The sequence below is a fragment of the Azolla caroliniana genome, unplaced genomic scaffold (assembly GCF_043228905.1).
Source record: "Azolla caroliniana isolate FFs.n. ecotype wild unplaced genomic scaffold, voAzoCaro1.0.p SCAF_4, whole genome shotgun sequence".
NCBI classification, from domain to species: domain Eukaryota; kingdom Viridiplantae; phylum Streptophyta; class Polypodiopsida; order Salviniales; family Salviniaceae; genus Azolla; species Azolla caroliniana.
In genome coordinates, this window is record NW_028230439.1 from 22,811,526 (window position 1) to 22,836,111 (window position 24,586).

Sequence of the window (24,586 nt, forward strand, 5' to 3'; positions counted from 1 at the left end):
GCAAAACGCTTCATGTGATGATGCATCATCCAATCAAACATATATCAACAAAACAATACAGAATGCAAATATTCCAATCAATTTATTGGCATCCAATCACCAACTTTGTATCCATATTACGAAACCATTTAAAGCAATTCACATGATTCAATTTATTATAGATGTGCCATGTAGACAAGTCAAACATATCAACCTTCTACATTCCATGCGTTGTCACTTCTACAATGGTCATCATGCCTAGGTTATGAACATTTTTTTGTCTGCTCATTGAGAACTCTTATGCTACAAATATAGAAATGACTAGCAACCTGAAGAAATAATTGCGCCTTTATAAACACTAAAAGGTCAGTAGAAAATGTAGAAGTCCTTTCATAAAAAGGTTTAAAACCTTCGTGTATAAAACCCTAGTTAGTGAGAAGGGTACTATTTAACACACGAGTTATGAGCTCGAGAATACTCAGCAAGGATGACATAATGTTAACGACAATAAAGAATGATGGAAAAATGCACACTTTATGACAACGTGGTCAACCAAGAAGTGTGGAATAAAGAAATAAATAGTGCCACCACCCATACATAAAAATGGCACATATTACACCTATCACAATCTTGATACCTATAGGCTATAACATAGTAGTTACAAATAATTATACTCATAATATTAAACACTTGTACTCTTTTTAAACTAATCTATGGCACCATTTTGATGTGAAAATTTTCTTGTTCACATGAATGAGAGCGAGATAGAAGAAATCATTAGTCACTAAAACTCATATTAAAGTAAAATATGGTGGATTCAATACAAGATTGATGTACAAACATGTTACATGTTCAGCATTTCAACATCAAAATGTATAACACAAAATCATATTGTGTGAATAAGGTGGAAAATTATTTTACGAATGAAATCTTCAACATATGCATCAATATAGCTTTATGTAAGTGTCAATCAAGTAGATGCATCAAGATAACTTAGTGTAAGTGTTAATCAAGTATTAGGTTCCGATGCATTGCAAATTATCACATCAACACATTCCTCTAAAGGTTGTAAAACAATTTACCTTTGCATAACAATTGTTATTATAAAAGAACTTCACATTTATCGTTATAGCATTGAACTTGTGATTGTAAATCTGAGGTTTAATTCATCACAGCTTCACAATTGAACATCTGATAACTTAAAGGTTTGAGGATATAGAAGAACATACACAATAAACATTTATGACACCAAATACAATTATCACATTGATTGGCTTGGATAATGCATGATAGGGCGATTGTTTGTTATGAGCCAATTATCTTATGCAAACACTTTGTTGTTCATATAATAACAAGCATGCCTTTAACTAATTACTTGATGTGAGATATCACATTAAGATTATGTAGATGAATTTGTTAGTTGAATGGATCGAATACATATGGCAATCTTGATCTTTAGAAAGGGAATAATATTAATAGTCTATTACTAATCAATAGACCAAAATAAAGTAAAAACAAGGTAAATAGATTGGATAGAAGAACCCATTCTACCCGACCACCCTCGAGCTATGATCTAAACATAGCCAACATAGCCAACCTACCACTGACGTCCCATACCGTTGGATATTAGGATGACTAATACCTTGGAAGAGATTAACACGATCAAGGCCTAGCCCGCATGACCGGTGTCTAAGACAACAACCTTTTGATGTAAAGCGCTTATGAGGGTAGCTAAGCCTCGTATTTATACCTCTTCCTATGCCCCTTGAATAGACGTGCCTTTCTAAAAAGACTCTCCATTAATTGGTTGTCAAGATCATGATAGTGCATGCACCCATTCATTCCTTCTATCCAATCACATTAGTCCCTTTCTAACATTAGTGAACATACCATTCACTTATGTGATATATTAGTGGCCTACCCTCACCTACATTATGTGTACATAACAAATAATTTGACGCTTTGTGGAGATTATGATGACACATCTAAAGTGAACCCAAAGTAGACCATGCAACGGCAATAAAATGTGGTTGTATGAGCACTTCGATGTTGCCCTCCAAATGTAGAAGATGAACCAACTTATTATTTCATGTGATAGTGACATAAGTGTACTCATTTTGCATAACCTCCATTCTAGAATGATTATTGTCATGTTATTAATGTTCATTATAGTGGGTGGGTGATTACATTGTTCAATCAAATGCTAATATGGGTTGTGATTGAACATGTCAATCATGAGAGGAGCCAATCCAAGGTGACAACACTTCCTCTTTAGGGCGATTTGGGTCGGCTAACTCTAACAACTAGTAAGTTAGCATCATGCAAGGAAGAAATGTGCACTATTACACTTACATAATTAGATTAGTTTAAATTGGGCGTCAAGTCACGCATGAAACTAACTCATCATTATCAATAGAACCTATTTAATTAATTAATAGTTAACCACCAAGTTAACATTAAGCACAAAAGAGAGTGAGGGCTTCATGTAGTCAATTACAAATGCCAACATAACTATAGATTCACCCTCTCTGTTTGACGATTGTTTGCATTATTTATACAAAAGCGGCGATGCAAGGAAGATCATTCATCCACCATCTTACCTATACCTTCATCCTCTACACTTCCTAAGCGGCCCATGAAAGAGCCTTGCATAAATATTTATTCTAATATTGAACCTTGATGCCTATTTTCCATTCCTTTTCTTATTCATAACCTTTGGTTCAATTCATTTGTATAATCTTTTATACAACTAACCTGCCGAACAAACAACATCACTACACTAGGATAATTGACATTGTGTGACAATGGCCCTGATAAGGTTGGTGGTTCTCGAGTAAAGTTGGGGATAATAATGTGGGTATAAAGATACTGATGGTAAAAAGCACAATTGTATAGTTCTAGGGGAAAAGAATGATTAAGATGATCAGATCAAGGTGATGTCACAAATACAAAGAAGAAGGCGAGGTTGGAGTAAAAGGGAATATTAGGGAAATGAGAGTGTAACTATGTAAAAGAGACAAATAAATGATGGGACTAAACTATGGGGATTTGAGGAGTAAACTAGGAACTAGAAAATAATAGCAACAGAAAAGAAACAAATTAATGAAAACGAAAATGAAAAGAAACAATATAAGACACAAATAAAATAAGTAAATTGAACTAAAAGGACTACTTCAACGACCTTGAATTTGAACCTATGACCTCGTTAGCAAGAATCATGGCCAACTCATGCAAGTAGAAATCAACTAATCATGCCTCATCTAAGTGGGGGTTGGAAGTTGAAATTGAACTCTAATGGTCATTGTCGATGTCTTGGGTTTAACAAAAAAATCAGATCATGTTCAAGGTGGACACTTTGTATTGGAGTGTCATAAGGCAATTGTTTTGACTCCATCAAGGTATGCTCAACATACCCAAATTTCAGAGCACAAACAAAGTTGTTGTAGTAGGCTAGGTGTCCACTAAAGCAATGTCCTTGTGTCTATTTAGTTTTCATGGAAGATAAAATAGCCCACTATGCGGCATCATGCTCTTGGTTATTAGTTGGGTATACATCAAGTTCCATGTAAGCAATACCGTAACCATTAACCAAGCTCTTTCTTCAATAGACTAATGGTATACATCATTGGTATACGCTAAAAATGTTAGTTTTTGCTATCAAAGAGCTCAGTTAATGGTCAAGGTATTGCTTACATGAAATATTACTTTATGTATATCATGGTGGCATCAAGTGTTGAATGCATGATGGCAACTTCTGTCTTCCTTTCAATGCCAGAAATGTTTCTTTATCGGGTTGGATGCCTTTGGCAATGCCTTTAAAACACTAAGACATTTTAGATGGGACGTTTTTTCAATACAATGATTGAGGAGGATTTCTGATATATTAAACCTATTTGGGTTGTTATGGCACAACTTTGGTCATCCGGAACTAATCATACATTGCCCCCTTTTTAGTAGGTTTTCACCTAGTGAACCAAAGGTTTAGCCTCCTCATCATATAACGTAGTGTCTGCCTTAGGCGTTGGGGTCTATGGTATAAATGGATATCACAAATGGGTACGACAACAGCCTCGACAACCAGCACCGAGCAACACGGAAGTTTGCAAAGCGGTGGTTTGGGCCTTACGTGGTAACGAGCGCCAACGACAACAGGACGTATCACCTGGCGGAACTCGACGGTACGAGGATGGCGATATCGGTAGCAGGGAAGCAGATCAAAGCGATCAAGAAGCGCCACGACGGCGAACCAGATCTAAGAGGCCTGGACAGCGACGACGAACAGTCCGAAACGGAGGACGAACCGATGGACGAAGAACCGGAACTCGGACCGGTTTTCTCCAACTAGAGAGCAATTTTGGCGCATACCGGAGGATGCGCGATTAGGTGGGGGCGGATGTCGTGAAGAAAACCGTTCCTTAGCGCAATCGGTGCATAGAGCGCGTGAACTGGCTCTTCACGCGTGCGAGCCATTTAACGTATATAATAGGGAATTAGGTACATAGGTATATCTGGGTAGTTAGATTCGGTAGGTAGGAAGTAAATGAGGGAGACGGCTCCCTTCTTGAAGCTATAAAAGAAAGGGAGACGCGGGGAGGAGGGGAGGAGGGGATCGCGCATTGAGGAGGACGAAGTGTTGTCGGACCGTAACCGAACGCTTCTCCTCTGTTTGTTCTCCATCGCTCTTCTCTACAGGTTTTCGGGAGGCTCGCGCTGCTTCGAGGAATGCCCGTGTGCTTCCGGCAACACCTCCATCCTTTTCCCCTTTCGTGCGCAGACGAACAGGCATCGACATCTGTTCGCCGGCTTGTTCGGTTGTAACCGCTCGCGTGCTCTGTTGTGTATTTGTTATTCGTTAATATACAAACTTTCGTGTCTCTTTGTCTCTGTGTCCATTCGTGTTTTCTACGTTGACGGGCCGTGTCCCTGTGTTTCTTTGCTCATACGTAACCGGTCGTCTCTCTCTTTCTCTTTCCCCTCCTATCACCTGCTCTTCGGTTCAAGACCTCGGTGGTCCCGCCTCGTTTCTCCACGCACGCGTGTAGTAACGCGACAACGCTTCTAGGTAAGCCACGCCATGACATCGGAAGAGCCCATATGTTTCCCACATGGAGGAGGGGAAAGCACAGTTGATTACCTAATAGGATGCCCTGAAGCTACCCACATGATTAACTCCTTATGGGTGGCCCCATGCCCTATTGGTGCAGACCATAGCTTCCTATACTTTGAGCTAAAATGCGACACCGCCAATGCCACCGACTCTAGTCAACCAAACTATCACATCACAATAGATTTCAAGCATGAGCTCTCTGACATCTAATCCTGACATGTTTAAGCCCAATCCTCCTCTCTTGATTCTTCCTTGCCTCTCGAGAACCTCACTACAGAACTCACACACATCCTTCACTTTGCAACAATTAGTAGCTTCCCATACATGAAACACTCCAATCAAAGTAGATCAATGCCACCGACTCTAGTCAACCAAACTATAACACCACAATAGATTTCAAGCATGAGCTCTTTGACATCTAATCCTAACATGTTCAAGCCCATTCCTCCTCTCTTGATTCTTCCCTGCCTCTAGAGAACCTCACTACAGAACTCACACACATCCTTCACTCATCAGCAATTAGTAGCTTCCCATACATGAAACACTCCAATCAAAGTAGAATATGGTCTATGACACAGAATATGTGGTATGATTAGGATTGCAGAGACTTGTATAGACAACTTAAAGTATTGCGACTTAGTGGTACTATTTCCTCAGTACAAGCTCACAAAGAGATGTGCACAATGACATGTCGTAAAAGACAAGCTTGGGAAGCATCTATTGGGAACTCTACCACATGCTCATGAGTAGGGATTGCGCTCTTGCATGGAAGAGAGTAAGGGAACTGAGACCACAAACACCCATCGAGGATTCCAACACTTGGCACACATACAGAGAGACTCTACCACATCCCGAACCAACCACCCATTCCCACGCCTTGCACACCTCGACCTACCATGGGGACACTTTTCACGACCTATAGGGTCACAAAGGTCATAAAAAAATTACAACATAGGAAGTCCATGGACCACACAGGATTGCAAGCCGAACACATTATATATGCTCGAGAGTGCCTAGCTCCATTTCTCACTCTAATCTTCAACCGTGACCTCGTTAAGGGTTTTCCACCACAATGGACCATGAACACAATGACCCCTATACATAAAGGAGGGGACCCAATGAACCCAAATACATATAGGACCATTATGATAGGTCATACGCTCGCTAAATTATATGGTGCAGTAATGGAAGCAGAGATTAGCGATTATATGGAAACCTTAAGTCTTTGAGCACCTGAGCAGGCTGGCTTTAGACGAGCCTTCTCCACTATTGACCATATCTTCACACTTAGATTCTTAATTGACCAGACAAAGGCTCACAAGAAGAAACTATATTGTTTCTTGGTGGACTTCCGCAAAGCCTTTGACACAATTCCTAGGGAGCAATTGTTTGATAGGCTTAAAAGCCTGGAGATACCAAATGACATGATTTGGGCCATCTATGTTCTATATGAGCAAATCTTTGGGTGGGTGTGTAAGATGCCCAGGTGGCCTATCTGATTGCTTCACCAACATCATTTGTAAAACAAGGTTGTCCCCTATCACTGACTCTTTTTGGGATCTACATTGATGACACCACTGATTTTATTGCTCGTAAGGGAGGCAATAGAGTAGTCATTGGGGGTACACAAGTTAGTTTCGTACTCTATGCAGATGACATAGTTTTGCTCTCGGAGTCTAAACACGACTTACAAAAGCACCTTAATTCCCTTGTTGAGAATCGAACTCAAATTCCCTTTCACACTAGCCAATGTACATAGTAGGCTAGTTTTGTAAATAGTAGAAAGGGCAACTGCCCTAGACTAGTTGGCATTTAAACGATCCTTTTGTAACTTACTTACTATTAGATGTAATTTTATTTTCTAATATAGCTTTGTGTTCTAAGCTCTCTCTCTCTCTCTCTCTCTCTCTCTCTCTCTCTCTCTCTCTCTCTCTCTCTCTCTCTGTGCGTCTTACATACACACACACAATTCACTTCCGCTGCACAACATCACCTACGTCCCCCGTTTCTTTACATGGTATCAGAGTGTGTGGTGGTATGATCAAACTTGCTCAACTGTGTTGTGCTACACACCGACGATCAATAGAACTGGTTCAAATACAGAGAAGAAAACGACACCATGAACACTCAGATGGGAAGCGCACTTCCTATAGAGAAGCTCGATAGGACAAACTTCGCATCGTGGGAATCCAAGATGCATCAATACCTTGTCAGACAAGGTTATTGGACCTATATTGAAGGAGCTCACGAAATTCAACTCAACCCAACACACACTAACTACCCAGACTGGGAGAAGGCCACGAGCCGTGTGTTGTATTGCCTTGCATCATGCATTCATAATCACATGGTTGGCTATATTCGAGAGGCAAAAATGCCAAGAGAAGCTTGGGGAAATCTCAAGAAGATTTTTGCAGCCAACACAGCTGCATGAAAGCTCCAACTCTAACAGGAGTTAAACAATAAATAGAGGGATATGTCGATCAATAGCTATACCTTGAATATCAAGGAATTGTGTGATGCCCTTGGTTTGATCAATGTCATCATCGACAATGATGAAATGGTACAAATATGGCTCTCTAGCTTAGCAACACGATTCGGCACGATTAGACCGGCCATTCTCGCAAGGGAGAATCCTCCTTCCTTTTTCGACCTTCAATCAATACTGTTGGTTGAAGAAAATCATGCCCGACAAAGGAGCAATGCACCCGATGGTCAAATGCTCTACTACCAGTCGGATGATGGAATAAGATTCGACCGAGGAAACAGAGGTCGATTCGGTTGAGGCCGACAGGGACAAACGACCTGAGAACACAATTCCCACCATTGGGAAGAGGCTAGGAACACTTCTAGGGAGTTTGGCAAAAGGGGGAGCCATCCTGCCGAACCAAGCCACCAAAACAACTTGATCGAATGCAGGTATTGTAGAAAATTCGGTCACTTTGAAGAGGAGTGTCGAAAGAAGAAATGAGAGTTGGATTCGACTAGTTGACAACCCATGAACTATGCCACGAATTCCGACTATGACGACCATGACAGAATGTTCATAATGCGACATAAAGCACATTCAATGTCGGCACAAGGCCTGATTAGCACCTCTTCCTTAGATAATGTATGGTTTGTAGACTCTAGAGCGTCCAATCACATGACGTCTCGTGAAGATTGGTTCCGAGAGTTGAGAAAGCCGGATCGACCCGGCTATGTCAAAATCGGAAATGACACAACTCACTCGATTCGGCATGTCTAAAATATCCCATTCGGAAATGACAATAAACAAATCTACCTCAAGAACATCTTGCATGTCCCAACCATCACCAAAAACCTGGTCTTGGTCGATTAGATTGTCGAACAAGGCATGTAAGTACGATTTAATAATGACGGGTGCTTTATTGAAAAAGAAGGTCGACTAGTAGCTCACGGTCGAAGAGAAGGCCGAATGTTCATCCTTGAATCGAAAGAGGTGAAGTCAACTATGTTCGCAAAAGGCCTCAAAGTCAAAACCGGCTTGAAACTATGGCACAAATGAATTGGCCACATCAATATCCAGAAGCTCAAAGGAATGCAGTCGAAAGGAGTTGTCATCGGACTCCCAATTTTTACCGAAAAGGACATGGAAGGTGTATGTGAAGCCTGTTAGTTCGGCAAACAACATCGACAACCATTCCTCAAAAAGAGGAACATGAGCAAAGGGATTATGGATGTAGTACATTTAGATGTATGGGAACCAACCCAGACGACAACATTCGGTGGTCGTCGATATTATGTCATGTTCATCGACAACTTCTCCAAGCATACCTGGATCTACCCCATACGGCAAAAGAACAAAGTGCTCGAACACTTCCAAACATTTAAGAACGGAGTCGAAAAAACCACAAGTCGGCATGTCCGATGCCTTCGATCAGACGGGGGAAAAGTGTATTTCTCGGACGAATTTACAACGTATCTCCGAAAAGAAGGGATTCGACGGGAATTCTCATGCTGACACACACCTCAGCAAAATAGAGTAGCCGAACAAAAGAATCGGTACATAATAGAGGTGGCAAGGGCCATGATGAACGAGAAGAACCTGTTGAAATCGTACTAGGTAGAAGCGGCTAACACATCCATCTATCTCATGAATAGATGTACAACCTCTGGGGTACACGAAGTAACCCCTCACGAGAAGTTCTTCGGAAAGAAGTCGGATTTATCCTATGTTCGGATATTCGGGTCAATTGCACATGTACACATTCTCGATCCGAAGTCGGAGAAATATATCCTTGTAGGGTACTCACTTGAACAAAAGGGGTATAAAGGCTACAATCCATCCACCCAAAAAGTTCGAGGCTAACGAGAGGGTATGCATCCCTCTCACTCTTAGAGAGACAATGCCACCAAGCATACTTTCAAGAGCCATAGACTAAGGGATGGCTCTTCGACTCATTAATGACCCCTTCCCTCATGTATGCATCAGTAATTTGGGCTCTAGGTCTACCATCTTTCATGTGGATGCAATTAGAGAGACCTTTGGTGACAATGTTATCACGTCAACTCTAAAGAAAATCGACAGTACCACATGATATTATTAGAGCAGAGTTCAATTTGCCCCCGATGTTAGTAGAATCACTTTTCCGTCTTGTAGTTTTTATTCATAGGATACATAGCCAACCACAAGATAGCATATCTCGTCAAGCTTTTGAGGCATCCTGATCCCTACATGCATCCGGAGATACTAGCTTTTAGTATAGTACTGTACTGAGTTTGTTACTTGCAAATGATATAGACATTAATAGCCTACCTCCCCTTGAGTACAACCATGGGATTGATAAAACTTTAATCTCTCATGAGGACCATAATAAAGTAATACGCCAAGAGATATGGCAAATTTACACTTGATATAAATGGATCACCCCACGAGAGCCACTCCCATCTAAAATGTTGTACTATAAGGAACACTTCATGCACTTCACTAAGTTAGGTTTTATTACATGACCAAAATATCTAGACACTTTCTAATCAAATGCATTAAGGGTTGCCATTGGACAACGTCGGATATCATCTCACCAACTTGAGATCGAGAATGGTCATACTAATAGAGTCCCTGAAGAGGAAAGGATATGTAGATTATGTCACATAGAGATAGAGGATGAGTATCACTTTACATGCAAGTGTCCGACTTATGCGAGATAAGGGCGAAATACCAAGACATACTAGGACCCTCTCCCACCCTCTCCAAACTATTAGATACCCTAGATATAAAGAGACTATCTTAGAGCTAAAACAACATAGAGAGAATGAGCTACAAAATGTTAACCATAACCATTCTAACGTTCGCCAACATGTAACTAATGGAACTTTTCAGGAACAAGGGGAGATGATGAATGTGGACATAGCTACACCACTCGGCCTCTCCCTAGCTGAAGCAGAAAAGCAAAGAACAACCAAACGCCCTCTGATGTCGATCATCAAAGCAACTCGACGTGGAGTAGAAACGAGAAGATAAGGGAGCGTGAGCTGTGCCCCGCCTAGAAGCTATGGTTGGAGTACCCTTTACATTGGGGCCAGGGGCCACATCCACATCGAAACCCTTTGACCTCCCGCTTCTTTTTTAGAGACTTTGATGGAAAAATGAAATCAGGCCTAGAATAAAGCCATTTCCTTTCTAGAACATGTGTTTTTTTTGTTGCTAGAATAGTCTTATTTAATTTAATTTAATTTAATTTTTTTTACTTTTGATGAATGGGTAAAAATACCCCATTATTTTTTGTTGTAAACCAATTTGTCTCATGGGCCAAATTTGGTCTTAGATAGGTCATTTTGGTCTTAGAAGACGTTAATATATCTTTTTCTCTCTCTTTCTCTCTCTCTCTCTCTCTCTCTCTCTTTGGGTGAAAACACACAATTATATTAATAAATGTGTGTAAAAAACACTACTTACAATGGGTGTGACCATTAAGTATGGTCACCCACTAACTACACTACATTACATGGGTAGTGGAACATGTTGAATTGCCAATAGGCAAGACGAACACTCCATTGAGGAAAGGATTTCTACTTGCTCCAATAAAGAAAATTGGCACATTAGTACTCCCTTCAACTTTCGTAGATATGCTTTCACTCCATGTCTACCATCGAATACAAAAGCGTTGTGCATATTCCAATTATGATGCAATCCCCAATATCTGAGAAATAGAAAAACGATCTCCATCTCTGACTTTGGGTTCACTTGTGTATATTGTGCAAACACCCACTGTCTAGGTGTCAAATAACACCGTGATAAAACTTGCCAAATTTAAGAAATGTAACTCCAAATCCGAGAAGCAATCGGACATTGTATAAATCGATGAGTACTATCTTCCATTTGAACAGTGCAAAAAAAGCAATTCCCCATTGCTAGTCCACGACGCTTTAGAGCTTATCCCAAAGGAAATCCTCCAATCAAAACTCTCCAAATGAAGACCTTTGCTACAAGTGGTAATTTAGAATTCCAACTACGTTGTAAGATTTGCCGCCATCCATGATCAGATTTGTGTAATCTCCATTCTTCTTCAGCCTTGGATGATAACCATCCAAGAGACTCAACAGAGCAATGATACAAAAGATTAGTAGTCACTTGTAACAACAATGTTTGTCCCTTTAAACACCAATCAATCTGTGGTTGTTCTCCTATTTGTAGAGGTAAGGGACCTTGCATCAATGGAATATTTTGTAGTTGTTGCCAAATAAACCCATAATTAGGCGGAATGCGTAATAATTGTCGCGCTTCAACAAACTCCAAAATTCTTTGAGATGGAGCCTCAACTATATCTCCCACCTCTTTGATCCCCAAATGAAACAAACGATTAAATTGAGAGCACAATCTCTCGTTTCCTGGCCAACATAATAACCGAGAAGACACAAGTAACTCTTTTTTCAAAGAATTACAATGCTCTCTACTAGATGATGGTTTCTATACACATAACAAGAGTGCTTCTTGCCATGAGGTAACCAAGTGTTGAACACATGTAGAGCCTGGAATCCTAAGTGAAATACATCCATTTAGTAATTGCCACCATGAAGCCTTAATTGTTGTCCTCCCATGTGTTAAACCCTTGTTCTCAAGGAAATATTGAACAATAGATATCCATGGTTGTGAGTTTGAACACATGTCTTGTAATAATGAAAATCTACGAGCCATCATATGCTTAGATAAGTTCAATATTCCAGCTCCCCCAAGCGCTTAGGAGTTGCTAGATGATTCCATGCAACCCAAGTGATTCCCATCTTATACTTCTTCTTCCACAACAAATATCGAAGAGGTTGCAAAATAGAATGCAAAGCCTTCTTTGTCCATGGCAACAATGGCAAGTAATATAATATCATAGGTTCCATAATACATTGTACAACCTTCAAATGTACATGAAATGGCCAAGATTGTGATTTCCAATACATGAACTTATCCCTCAACTTACTAGACATCCATTCAGTCAATTGACCATTTGTAACATTCATTCCTAATGGATAGCCCAAGTGTCGAAAAATAGAGCATTTCTTCACCACAGATCCTTGTCATCCAAAACATTCCAAATCCCTTTTAGTACATGATATGAGACTAGACTTCCTCCAATTAATATGTAATCCAGAAGCCAATGCAAATTGGTTCCATACAAGCATCCCCTTCTCAAGATTCTCTCGTGAGGCTTGTAGAAACATGAAAGAATCATCTGCCAAAGCTTGTGCAACTAGTTGCCCTCTAGATGAAAGGTGTAGACCCACACTATCACCATTTGTTACAAGCCTTGATAGCATCACTAACAATGGATGAGTAACAATAGCAAACAACAACGGGCTAATAGGGCATCCTTGACGAATGGATCTTGTAAGGGCAATATCTGATGTAACTCCCCCATTAAGCATGACTCGAGACACTGCATCTTGTCCTAATGAAAATATGAGGTGAGACATACGAGGTCCAAAGCCCATTGTATGCATTAACCCATAAACAAAGGACCAATTAACATGATCATAAGCTTTCTCCAAATCTAATTGCACCATAATCAATTCTTGATGAGTGTTCCAAGCATAATCCATGGCCATTTGAACATTCAACACATTATGCAATATATTCCTACATGCAATAAAACCATATTGGGCGGGATGTATCAACTTTGGCAAATACTTTTGTAATCTATTTGTCAAGACCTTTGTAAATATCTTATACAACCCCCCCATCAAAGAAATAAGTCTCCATTGATGAAATGACTCTGGGGATGCCACCTTTGGAACTAATTTAATTAGACCAACCTTCCAAGCTTGAGGCATACGACCAGAATCCCAAGAATGTTGAAACATCAAAGTTAAGGGCCCCTTTAAAATGTTCGAATATCACTTAAAAACTTCATTTGTCAAGACATCCCAACCAGGGCTCTTACCACTAGGAAGATGCCTTAAAATTGTGTCCACCTCATCCTCAGTGAAATCCGCATCCAATTCATGACTAATGAGGTCATGCACAACACATCCAACCAAATCATAAAACTCATGACGTGCACCACTCACCTCATTTGTCATTAACAATTGTGGGCCAATCAACTCCTTAAAGTAATGAACACATATGTCAATTATTGTAGTAGGATCCACTATCCATTCATCCCCTTGCTTCACATGTACCACATTAGATCGAGTATAAGTAGGATGTAACGCTTGAAAAAACAAATGAGATTGACATTGATTATCTATGAGCCCATCCCTCAATTGTCGCATCTTCGCATAACGATAACTTTGGCATTGCAACTGAGAAATAATAGCATGCAATTGACTTTGGATATCCAAAAGTTCCTCATCTAATGGTGAACGTATCAATAACACATTACACCTAGAGAGAACTTGTGAGAATTGTAGAAGAAGACCTCTTCTTCGTTGAGCATTAGTTACTCCATACATACGATGAATGATCTTAATATTTCGTAACGTGATATCCCATGCTTTAACTCCTTTAAGATTCACTTCTTGTGAAAAATTTACCAAAATTTGTTCCATGAGAGAATCAAAGTGAGGTTAAAGCAAAAGAGAAGAGTTAAAGCATAATGGAGGCTTTCCAAGTAAGGATTATACATGTCAATCGCATGACCACAAAACTCCAAACAAATAGGAAAGTGATATGAAGTTCCTACATCTTGTAAAACTACCATACGAAGTGATGTTGTTAAAAAAGAATCATTGTGCATCACATACATTCTATCTAACCGACTCCATGTTTGTCTATGTTGAGCAGATTGGAAAGTCAAACCTAGATCATTCCCATGCAACCATGTCCAAACATCCAACTTCAGAACCTCCATAGCCAATGAATCCCAAGCAAGTTGCGCCGGATCATCCATGATTGAATGTTCAGACGTAGATTGAGATGCATCAACACACATGTTAAAATCACCCATAAGTAATCTTGGGCGGCCCACACATAGGGTTTGACAGAGTGAGCCCCATAATGCAATACGTTGAGTGGCTTGGTTAGGGGCATAAATCCCAACCACCCACACAACCTCGCCAAAAAAAGTGATTTCTAGAACCAAAAACCGACCATAATGATCATTATGCACCACTCGAGGATAATATTTATCCTGCACAATTAATACCACACCTGAATAATGATTATTAAGACATCCTGCATAGAATGATGAATATCCACGCAAATGAACTGTGGATCCTACTACCTCATGACACTTATGCTCAATTGCACATAACATATCTCATTCTTTACTTAACAAAGTTTGCCATAATATATACTTCTTATATGAGGAGAACATGCCCCTCGCACATTCCATGTTACCACTTTCATTCAATCAACAATGTTATGGGTGCACTTGCTCCTTTAGAGCAACCGATGTCATGAAACTAGTCAAAGCATGTTCCAATGCTGCATATGGATTTTCATGCACCACATCCTTAGTGTTGTCTATTGGACTCTTTTGTTTAGGTTCTCTAGCTTGACGGAAACCTCCAGAATTCGATGAATTAACAGACCGTCCCAATGAATCAAATTGAAATTCTCTCTATCTCTCTCTCTCGTTCCTTCCTTCATTCCTTCCTTCCCCCAATCAATTGTCCCCATGGGGAAGAAGAGCAGAGTACGCGCCGCAGAGCTCCTGGCTAGAAAGAAGAGGGACTTCTCCATCTCCAAGCTCCATGGATACTCGGGAGATGCTGAGATAGGGCAGAGGAGGGAGCGATTGCTGAAGAAATCAAGGGCTCTCGTTTTCCCTCGCGAGTTCCTCTCCAACTACAGGCTTCCCTCCATACGCATGCGATATGGATGGGATGTTTCACATGGGGGTAACCTGGGCCTCTTGGCCCTTCACAAACGCAAGCTTCATCTCATCCTCAATGATCTCATCCTTCGGCACCTCTGGCATCAAGCTGCAGGCGTCCTCAGTGTCCTCCTTCGAGCTTTTTTCTCCGAGCCGGAATGGGATGTTCGCCACACCCCACACTTTTGGGTATTACTCTTTCTTCTTTGTTTTCCCTTAACTTGTCTTTGGTATATACCAGAATAAACCCTAAGTTCTTCATAGAGGTTTTTCTCGCCAAGCCAAATTGGGATGCTCCGTGCTGGCAACACTTTTGGATTTGTCTTCTTTTTCTTTTTGGTTGTTGTTGGGTGATATGGAATTCAATACAATGGTTCAGATAGATCCATGCCCCAATCTCAACAGAGGGCCGCACCAATGAAAGCGCATTTTATAGCGGAGATGTCCAAGATCATCTGAGAATATGGTTATTCAGGTCCCAGGACACATGTGAAAGTAAATCGATTAGTTAGGCATCCATCAAGATATGTTGGTTGGGTCTACATTAGAAGAAGAAGAAGGGGTTGCATTATCAGTAATAGTACCAAAACATTGGCCTAAATGGAATATTGAATCCTAAATCGCCTTTGTGTTGCCTCATATCAGGACCCTCTGGTTTCGTTCTCTCTGTTGCACCAAATTATGACTATTCAACACAATGGTTACCCTTTCTCTCTTGTATGATGCAGCTGTATGGACCCCAGGCTCCCCATGTATATGTGGACTTGTACAAATTGAGCATCCACAAGTCATCATATTCTCATGGATGATACGAAGCAAATGCTTTATGCCACACGAGATCATCCGAGCTGAATTGATCGCAAACCCCATGATGTTAGAAGCATTATTCCAGACCTTAAACATCATCAATCCAAACCATGCCGTCTGAATGAATGACACGTAAACCGTAACAGAATCCAAGAGAGGGATCATGCTACTCACAGTTCTTGGACTGGTTCAATAACACCGGCATTGACATCAAGAACTCGCCACCCTCCTGCGGAACAAGTTAAGGAAAACTACATTAAAATGACGTGTTGACTAGCCAACAAGATATATTCATGATTCAATCTAAGGCACATAGGTTTTATGCATCTTTATGTTCCCTAGACTAAGTTTTTAGGAGTTCATCTGTCGTCAACACAAAGAATGCTTCATAGCAGCCCAACTTCAGAGGCTATTCACTCTGACAAATTCCGAAACTCATCTATGCCATTCAGCAACAGATGAATTCCAGTAGATGATGTACAACACCATCTTTTCTAAAACCACACTGTCAGAAGCATACATGGGTTCTGTCTTTTAGTCTAAATCAATCATTCGGTGTCTCTCAACAAATTGGTTAAGAAAACACACATCATGGCGAACAACTCACTTCTCAGAGGACTCTGTTATCACATTCTAAAACCATGCCACAATGAGATACAATTTCAAGCTGTTTGCTCAATTCAGGAATCTAACAGTGGTGGCATTTGGCCCATACCCTTACAGTTTAGCCATACATAGTCAATCACAATGAATGCAGGCCATAGGACTCAGATATTTGATTGGCGTGCCAATGCTACAAAGCACAACCTTTGCATATTATATCAGTCATCCAAATCAATTTGTCCATGTTGCACCGATCATTACATGGGTGATCACCTCAACCAATGGGGAATCTAGCATCTACATACCAACTGCAAAATCATACCTATGAATGCCTATAATAATCCTTCTCTTGGCCTATATCAACCTGTTCCATGTTGTCAACATACAAATATCAGTGGAACAATCCTACCTGTGGACTGTTATGGTAAACCTGATGTGATAGATGTGGCGGCTGATAGGATGGATATGTTGATGGGGACTATCGCAGATGTGATAGATGTGACAGTGACGACTGATGGATGCAACAGATGCAATGGTAACTGTTCTAGATGCAACAAATGTGGTGGTGATTTCTGTGGAGGACATGACCAATGTTATGGCAGTAGATGAGGCAAACATGATGGCGCCTAATCACTAACCTGGTTTCAATTCCAATTCAGGAAACTCTGGCCCCTCTTTATCTCAGAGGATGGGAAACATAGGTAGCAATGAAAAGCAATAAGAAGAAGAGTGATGTGTTAGGCCTGTCTTCTCAACCTTAGAATGTGCCTTAATAGATTAACCATTCACAAAGGTTAGCATGCATGCCCGCATCATGCCCACACAACAGGACAGTTGTTTCCACACCACACCCTGGGATATCTCAGAACCATTTAACAACGATGGTTGTGACACCTAAGTGCCTTGTGTATTTAGCCCAATTTTCCTGTAAAGTATGCAATACTGTGTATATTGAAAGCTACATCATCTTACACTGATATCTATATAGTGGAACACTCTTCTTGTGGCTTGGCAAAAGTTTCATCTCCATAATGGCTTTCCTTTCTGTGTAGCAATATCTACATGGTTGTGCCACTTATACCAATGTAACCAGATATTGGGTTTGTATCGGCATAAATTCAAATATTATGGTTGCCTTAGGGATCGATCCATAACTGTGTTGATAGAGCTTGGATATCTTTTTAATTAGAACATACCTGATTCAGAAAGCTATTTTTCTTCATCATAGTTTCAAATCCTTTTATTTCTTATAACTAGGCTGCAATGGAAGCAATGAGGCAGGTTGGTGGTCTTGAAGGGAATGATTTGAAGACCAGAAGAATATATCAGATTTTGCATGACAAGCAACCAAAGGGTAATATTTTACGTCCAGACAAGGTTCGCCTTATAAAATTCCTGACACCAAAATTTAAGTTCATTAGCGATTGTGGCATAGATTATGATCTGATCTTTATCTTCATTTGCATGCCAGCTGAGATCTGGAGCTGTACGTTTAGAGCTTGCATTGTACTTAACAAGCATAAAACAGTATGATGATGCTCAACTTGCATCTAGTCCGTATGTTTCTATCTCTACGATCCTGTTTTCTTTTTCTTTGGGAATGCAAATTGATATTACATTATTTAGGAATATTGATTGGCTAGATTTTGATAAGTAATTCTTCAATGTATATCTTATAGATAACTACCTACAGCCAAATAACCATAAACAATTTCTTATTGTCAATCTCATGGATAGTATCTTTGTGTATGTTCCTAAGGCTGTAACGTAGACAATTATTTGTTCTCCTTGGAGTTTTTGTATGGCTAAATAAGAATTTATTCCAATAGATAAGGTAGGAATACATTCTCGAGTATTCAAAAGGCACACTCACCTGGATGCTCGACGAGCTGGTTCACAAATTTGAACCTTAATTTGTATTTGTGGTTTCACATAATACTTCTAAATTGTATGTATATACAAGTCTGGAAACCTTTTCCGCCCCTCATCTGTTCTTCTTGTTCTAAATATGTAAGCTACAATGAAAACCTTATTCCAAACAAGGGTAGTATCGAGAGTATGTTTCCCAATAAATTTATAGGTGAGGTAAGAAGATACGATCTTCCTTCTGCAATGAAAAACCTTATTCAGAACAAGATTAATATCAAGAGGATGTTTGCCAAGCAATGCATAAAGATGGTGTGGTAAGAAGACTCTGAAAATGTATTTCCCAAATACCTTTTCAGCATTGATATGTAAGCTACATATGTAAGAGAAAGTATGCAAGACTCTGAAAATACCTTCTCAGTGTTTTGCATACTTTGTCTTATGCGAGGTTTCATGGTGCTTGCACAGTTACGATTTGTACAGAAACTTTTCTGCTTATTCTGACTTCATATTTGACATATCTTAATACAAGACCTAAGAGAGCTCATGCTATTTGGTTTAGTAACTCACATGAAAATTTGCTGCATTCATTTGAGTGAAATTGTTCTTATTTTATTTGAGCTTTTTGGAAGTGTTGTTTTATGGCCAACCATTTATTCAATGGTTGTCAGGTTCTTAGGGATCCCTCCATATCGAGATCATGCTGTTGCGAATTTGATCCATGGTCTAATATATTATCATCAGTGGTGTGAACTCATTGCAAAAGAAGTTGACGCAACTGTAGATATGAAGGTTCATGGGCATGTGAGGATCGAGCAGGTCAACATCAGTGAAGGCATGGGTGAGAATGAGGGGATGTTTAGTCATAATTCTATTCAACGTGATCGCAACAGCAATGGTGAATACTCATTTGGATCAGATGTTGATGTTTTGTCACAAAGCGTTTCAACCTTTCATGCCGATCTTCACAATCCTTCTATTAAGCAGGGATGTGATGAGAAAGAGGAACAAGCCTTTGGGCAAAGTGATAGTGTTTCAACATTTGATTTCAACTCTTGTGAAAGAAATGTTTCTACCAAGAGGACAAAGGAAATGGTCTTTGATGCAAATGAAGAAAACCAGTGGAATTTCTATGATGAAGGAGAAGATGATAAGAAGAGGAGCTATATAAAGGAAGCAAAAGTTATCTATAATCAGAGTACGTCTTTATTTCAAGATGTCCTGCTGTTTGTCTAATGACACAAAGCCTTTGGTTGTGTTTCGGTAACATGTTCCCTTTTCCCATTCCTTTTTCAAGCAGGCCTTGATCGAAACCTTTTTCCATTTCAATCGTCCAGACTATGCATAGGTGAAGTTTATGCTGTATCTATGCAAACAGTTGCATCAAAAACTCTCCATAATAATGCTATCAAGTATCTACGTAAAACATTGTCATTAGACAATAACACAACATCCGCGTTGCTGCCTCTGATCCAGGTTTCAAAATTTCTTCTATTTTCTTGTCTTTGGTGATTGATTTTCTTTACTTCTGTTTCTTCTCTTCTGATTCCTTGGAAATGGATGATCGTAGCTCTTGCTTGCAGGAGGTGATGTGGAAGGTGCCTTTGAAGAAATCATGAAATGCTGTGAAGGATCAAAACATTCTATTCCATATAGGTTTTTGAATCAATATACTGATCACTCTACTATGAACTCAATAGTTTTCTAGAACTGTATCTGCTGGCATATGCACCTAGAAATGTTTTCTTTTAGTCTGATCCCTGTATACTAGGAGATGTTGAATGGTATTTGAATATGATTAGAATATTACAGATATCGAATGTACAATGTCTCGATTAATATTGGAAATTTACCAGAAATAGTTGTAAACAAAATATTGAAGTGGTAGTTACAGCATGCAAGAAAATGGGATCATGGATTACCAACACTATGTAGGTACAAAGCTGAGGCTACGAAAGAAACAAGTTTCAAACATATTGAGGGGAAAATTAGATAGTTGTACTCATAGGAGATGGGAAATAAAGATCACAAAATGCCACAAAGTCAAATAAGCATACATGCAGCTGCCAAGAAGTTTCAAAACCAAAGTTTCTGAACTGTTGCAAATATACTTAAGTATATTCAAACAACACTTTTCAAGCATCCATCTATTATAACTTGGTTTTCTTGTTACCAATTTTGAACTCTAAAAAGAGTTGTAATCACTTAATATCTGTGAGAGTGAGCATTGAAACTGTACTGAGAGATCCAATGATATCCTGTCTTTCTTTGCACTTACCTCACTCTCAGTTGAGAACCCTGACGGTTCCACCACAACATGCACATATCCACCTTATTAACTCAACAATGGGTGAGCATAGAGTGGATATGTGCAGCAGATCAGGTTGCTCAAGAATTGGTTCACCTCTTCAGAATCTCATCTTGTGGAGCCTTCAGTGTGAATTCAAGTTTACCTTTGCTTCTCCAATACACTGTTCATACCTATTATTCTATCTCCATTCCCACCATTTTCTTAGAAACCTCAGTGATTGCTCCCTTTAGAGCTAACATGTTGAAAACAGTTGAAGTTTAAAGGCGTAATCTAATGGGGGTGGAGGACTAAAACATGCCACTTAAGGACCCTACTTGGACCTTTGAGAAGTTCTGTTAGCTAGGTTTGAACCCTGATTTTGTTTCTATTATGGTAGTGCAAATCAGATCCAGACATTGTATATGCATGTCTAATATTGTTGATATTATTTTTTGTAGCCTTTGTTCCACACTGTAATTCTTCTTCTCATTCTCCCAGTGTTGTAAACTTACAGTTTGGTATTTTTCAGAATTATGTGCTCACTTTTGGAGTCATTGACACCAAAGAACAGGGAAATGCTAATTCATTTCTATGAAACACTTGTGGAGATAGATCCTGCATATACCCATGCAGTTGAAGGACTCATTAACATGCACAACACTGGTGAGATATTTTCAATCCTTTAAACTTTTGCAGGTGTAAAAGGTGGATATTCAATGATCATTTATTTTGTTTCCGAGGAACACTGTATGCAACCTGACTGTGTTTCTTTCATATTAAGAATAATTATCTATCCCATATTGCCTTCTGGCATATGTTAAACATTGTCAAGTACAAATCACAGCATAACATATAATTGTCATTGTCATTTGTCCATAATTCTATTTTAATAGGCCTCAAAATGATCAATTGTCACTAGGGGGAATACAATAAACTAGTATATAAAAGATACAATCATTTTTTGCCACTTCTTTCCAGTGCCACCCTTGTTCGTCTTGATCTTCTCCCCTTTGTATGTATGCATGACATGACAATATTTCTGTATATAAGATCAAAATGGAATCTGTCCATCATTGCCTGTGGTAAGTAACTTTAATGTCGTCAAAACCATAAAAAAAATTATATAGATCAAAACATTGATTTAAGAATCAAGATGTTTGGCATCTATATGTGTCTACAATTATAGTGGCATGCATCTCTCCTTTGTCCACTTTTGATTAAGAGTTTTGCTCCAAAAAGTATAGAGAGGTTAGAGAGAGGTTTTTTATTACTTTCCTCTCCTTACATCCTCACACATACATCGAATGATAATGGATTCAACCATCTTGAAAAGGTGGATATACGACTGAAAGTTTGTTGCACCACTTATCCTTGCATTTGGATGGTTGTCCGGGATCTCTGCTGGTGTGGAAGAAACTAGTGCTTAGTTTTCAGAGATTGAAGAATGTGAAGTGTGATGATACACCACTCTTGTTTTTACAAGAGGAAGTATATGATGCATGGATCATTCGTGAACGGTGGTGGCCCAATAAGCATTTCCGAATTGATCAAATCCAAGAGGAATCGAAAACCATGGGTGAGTTGTTTTTCTTTTTCTTTCTATGATATGATTTGTTTATTGGTTTGTTGATTGATACTTCTGTCTTTGGATTATATATATAAAGGGATGTTTGTTGGAAATCTATGGCCCCATTTGTTCTCATTTGATTCACAAAATACCCCATTTAAAAGCTTGAAGAAGCTGCCAAACTGTCTTCTACAATTTCTTTTTCTCTCTCTGTGCAATCTCTCTATTTCTCTGCCTTTCGGCAATTGGGGGAGAGAGAGATTGCAGCAAGAGAAAGAGGGATCGGAAATTTTTTGAGGGAAGGCAGGGATTTTGGGGGATTTTTGAAAGTAATTATGGAATGTAATGAAAGAAAAGGGGTAATAAACAATTACACTCGAGTTGTATAAATATAAATATGCAAGATATGAAGTCTAGATGACAAAACGAACATGGAAATGATGATGATGATGATGATGTGTGTGGTCCATTGTAGGTACTCTATGGATTGTGTATAAAGCAGCAGCTGCTGCACATATCTTTGGTTCATCTATGGGTTATGTTTATGAAGTCGAGAAATATCTGGAGATGTGTCGGAAGCGCAATCGCATACGGAAGCTAAGGAAATATGTTGAATCTGCTTTCGATCTGTTTCCTTACCTTAGAAACAGGTGCATGGAGGAAGATATTATGTGTGAATCATCATAAAAGGACTAACGTTGATAATAATCTACACACATTCTATGCTTTTCTCTCCATTTCCATCTGTGTCTTTCCTTTTTTACATAATAATTAGTTATTTTTAAATATTTAGAGGTGAGAGGATGAATTTGAGTGAAAATGAAATGTGGGTATTTGTGTACAAATGTTTTTATTTTAACTGTTTAGGTAAAAACAGATTAAAAAGAAGATCGAGAGTAAATGTTAGGTGTCTGGAGATAGAGAGAGGGAGATAGAGAATGAGTGTGTACACAATCAATTATTAATTAGTGAAAGAGAGTGACTTGAAGAAGAGTGTTTCAAGCCAAAAAGTTTATCGTGTGTGTACGAATAATTATGAATTCGTCACTCATAACAAATTAAAGGCATGATATAAAGTAGGGTGCAAAGGAAGGCATGTTTTAATTAGTGAATGAGAGCGACTTACATAAGAGACAATAGTGAATGTGAGGATTGGAAGCGAATTGAGCTGATGAGGAACTTATTGATGTAGAGGGTGTTTGTGTAGTTGCTATAAGTTTCGATATTTATTAAATATAGTTCCTTCCCTAAATCAATGTAGTTCCCATCGTGATGGATATTGAAACGATCATGTCATGGCAAAGATTTGAGTAATGGGTTCGATCTTGGTGTGATTTTGTGTTGTGAAAACTGGGACCACATTGACTCTTAAGTATTTGTGACCGTAGTTATCTTGGTTACGAATGGAACTAAATTATCTTATGAATCAATTGATACTAGCAAGTGATTTGAAGTGTATACCATTTTGACAATTTCAATTGTGTTGGTGAGTTTGCTACTATTACTACATGAGATGAGCCTAAGTTATCATAAATCTAGGTATCCTTCAATGCTTCAAGGTTACCCTTTTTCATTTTTTCACCTTGTCTTTTCTTACTTTTCAAAATTCCCAACATTATACAATGTTTTATTGTCAACGCTTTAAATTCTCATACCCACACATACTCAACTATCGTCATTGATAGGGATATTCACTTCAGGATTTTTTGGTATATTTCCTCTTTGAGCTTACATCAATATTAGTAAATGTGCCTAGAATTGAAGAATTGTACCCAAGATAAAACTACCTCTCACTATGTATCATGTTATATCAAAACTACCCTTGTTAAAACAAGAGGTGTAGTGAGTTATTGCTATAGAAGGGAGTGACTAAGCTTTCACTTTACTAAGAGAACAAGCAAGCTTTCATTTGAGAGAGAGAGAGAGAGAGAGAGAGAGATTGTAATTTGAGTGTGTTCAAAACTTAGAGAGAGACCAAGGCATTAAGCATGTGAGTTGAAGATGAGGCCTTAGACAATGTGTTTGGTCATAAGTTGAGATTATCATTGAACTACATTAATTGCAATGCTTGTTTTATCAAGGGTTAAATTCATGTTATCATTATT

At 39.1% G+C, this 24,586-nt stretch overlaps 1 protein-coding gene across 1 annotated transcript; it reads left to right on the forward strand.

Moving 5' to 3' along the window:
• Positions 1–15,134: 15,134 nt before the first annotated feature.
• Positions 15,135–23,273, forward strand: LOC147865476 (TAF RNA polymerase I subunit A). The gene is made up of 9 exons (XM_087318298.1): positions 15,135–15,537; positions 18,016–18,135; positions 18,230–18,315; positions 19,296–19,822; positions 19,925–20,100; positions 20,195–20,280; positions 21,444–21,577; positions 22,248–22,490; positions 22,957–23,273. Exons 1-9 carry the CDS (start codon positions 15,151–15,153, stop codon positions 23,166–23,168), a joined length of 1,971 nt encoding a protein of 656 aa, XP_087174424.1. The 5' UTR covers positions 15,135–15,150; the 3' UTR covers positions 23,169–23,273.
• Positions 23,274–24,586: the final 1,313 nt, after the last annotated feature.